The 2661-nt window shown below is 29.4% G+C and overlaps 1 protein-coding gene across 1 annotated transcript; it reads left to right on the top strand.

The window, feature by feature from the left end:
- The first annotated feature begins 2014 nt into the window (after positions 1-2014).
- LOC127123517 (uncharacterized) lies at positions 2015-2380 on the top strand. Its single transcript, XM_051053727.1, has one exon. The coding sequence runs from the start codon at positions 2015-2017 to the stop codon at positions 2378-2380; it is 366 nt and encodes a 121-aa protein (XP_050909684.1).
- Positions 2381-2661: the final 281 nt, after the last annotated feature.

A 2661-nucleotide genomic window follows, 5' to 3' on the forward strand; every position in this document is an offset into this window, starting at 1 on the left:
ACGGAAACATAACACATGGGAATAATGTTTGTGTTCCATATGACAAAAAAGTAGTTATAGAGAAGGTGTGTATGTTCCTAGTATAAAGTGCAACTTAAAGAGAGTGATGGTCAATTGGTAGAGAGAAAATATTATGCCATAATGGAAAATGATTCATTAAAATTGTATAATTAAAAAAGAAGTTTAATTTTGAAATCAGTACTTGTCAATAATATAACATTCAAGACCTTGATCAATGCAATAGAAGTTGACTATCTTAAAACTATAAGTCTAAATAAAGAAAATATTTTATGGCACACGAGTTATGGTCATTTGATTTTCAATACCTTGAGTTAGATTAATTTAAATAGAATGATGCTAGGTGTTGGAATATTTTCATATATATATTATTTTAATATCCCAATTATTATATATATATATATATATATATATATATATATATATATATATATATATATATATATATATATATATTAGCTATTTTATCAATTAAGTGTCTTAAATAATTAAGTGATCAAATAGAGTTAAAAGGCTGATTAGATTTTATTTAGAAATTATTTAATTGATTAAATAATTGGGTATGAACTCAAATATGAGTTGGATATCAGGATGACCTATTTGAGAATAATGGAAACCCTAATTGGTCATCACACTATATATAGGCTATGATCCACAATATACCACACACAAGCAAATTATCTCTTCTCCCCATCCGAAGAGAATTCGAGGCATAAAGAGTACCGATTGAGGAAGAATCACAAAAGCCATCAACTTCTAGGTTTTAGGATTACCTTATAAGAGAATTTTCTCGATGGATTCAAGTATTCTATAATCCATTTATCGATCCTTTAATTTTATACATGTTTGATTTCTGCATCTAAATTATATATTATAATATCTTGAGCATGTATGTTTTGATTAATCGTTATTAATCTTTTTCCAACAAATGGTATTAGAGCCTTTTGAAAATTGCCATAATTAATATTGCAGAAACACAATTATATGTAATTGGCAATTCCATTGGGGATCGGTATCGATTGTTGTAACAATGCCTTTTCTTTTATTGTCGTATCGATGCCTTTAAAATTTGTGTACCTAGTTATATATATACTAACATATGTAAAAGCATGTTTATGTCTGAATTCAATTCAATTTTATTATATCAAACTGATAGTAGTAATCTGGAATTTTGACGAGTCAATATGTGCTCTTCATCATGCTATTATTATATTTGAGTCTCTTTCCATGTTTTATTTTGAAACACAGGTATTTTTCAGTCGGCAATTTCTATTCATTTGAAATTTGATACTTAAAATCAGTAAAGGAGATTCAATGTGAATAATTATTTACCGTCATGATGCTTTATTTTTTTTAATTTTTAAATTTTGGTTAATTATATCAATTTATTTATTTATTATATTTACATAGATTAAACACAATAAAACGTGTTTATTATTATTTTTAACACCCTTTGAGTACAACCGGTTTGTTATACCAGTATGTACATGATATAAATACAATTATTAAACAATCAGGTATACATACAATTTTGACAATATATTTGCAGCTAATGTTTATGTGAATTTTAAAGACCTTCCAAGTTAATTTATTAAATTAAAAATTGTCTAGTAACTTTGACTGGATTAGTTGAAACAACAAGTTGTAAAAGCAACCTCTGTTATTTAAATTTGATTCAATTAGAATTACAAAAGATGTAGTGTGTAATTTTTCATGCGAACTATTACGATCTGCCAAAAGGAAGACACAGTTTGACTGGAAATTTACACACCTGTGATGGTAAAATATGCAGTATTATCAAGTTTATCCATGTGGAAAATGATCGATGTCAAAGCCATCCATCGTCTGATAGGACTTATTACTAATGCTTGATCATTACGTGAGATTACCACTTACAATTAATTTTTGCAATCAAAGATTGAGAATTGATGATGTTTTTGGGTATCTTGTCTATGTATTATTAAATTTGCATATAAATAATATTTTGCATGTATATATGGTATTTAGCATGCCTACTAATGTTATTATATTTTTGTTGTTCTTCTCAATGGATCAAGTTACCACTCCTACCGCTCCAAATTTTGTTGCTCATATTAACTATATCCCTATGCTGAGTGGGGTGAACTTTAAGTCTTGGAAAGAATCAGTGGAGATCGTTCTTGAATGCATGGATTTAGACTTATCTTTGAGGGAGAAACGTCCCACCGCCGCTGCTGAGAATCCAAATGAAACTAAAATAGAAAAATGGGACCGATCTAACCGAATGTGCCTCATGATGATCAAAAGATCCATACCTGAAATGATTAGTGGCTCGATTGCTGATAGTGAAAGCGCCAAAAAGTTCCTTGAAACTGTGGAATAATTATTTGCTGTAAATGATAAGGATGAGACAAGTAGTGCCTTGTCCAAACTCATTTCAATGGCTTATAAAGGCAAAGGGAACATAAGGGAGTACATAATGGAGATGTCGAATCTCACATCAAAACTCAAGGCATTGAAGTTATAACTTCCTGAGGATTTTATTGTGCACATGGTTTTAATCTCTCTCCCGACACATTTTGGGCAATTCAAAGTGAGTTACAATACTCAGAAGGACAAATGGTCTCTCAATGAGCTCATATCTTATTGTGTACAAGAGGAAGA

Source organism: Lathyrus oleraceus, chromosome 2, assembly GCF_024323335.1.
Source record: "Lathyrus oleraceus cultivar Zhongwan6 chromosome 2, CAAS_Psat_ZW6_1.0, whole genome shotgun sequence".
Lineage (NCBI taxonomy): Eukaryota > Viridiplantae > Streptophyta > Magnoliopsida > Fabales > Fabaceae > Lathyrus > Lathyrus oleraceus.

Excerpts from the sequence above, each read along its gene's own strand:
- LOC127123517 (XM_051053727.1), top strand. The coding sequence starts at position 2,015 with ATGGTATTTAGCATGCCTACTAATGTTATTATATTTTTGTTGTTCTTC.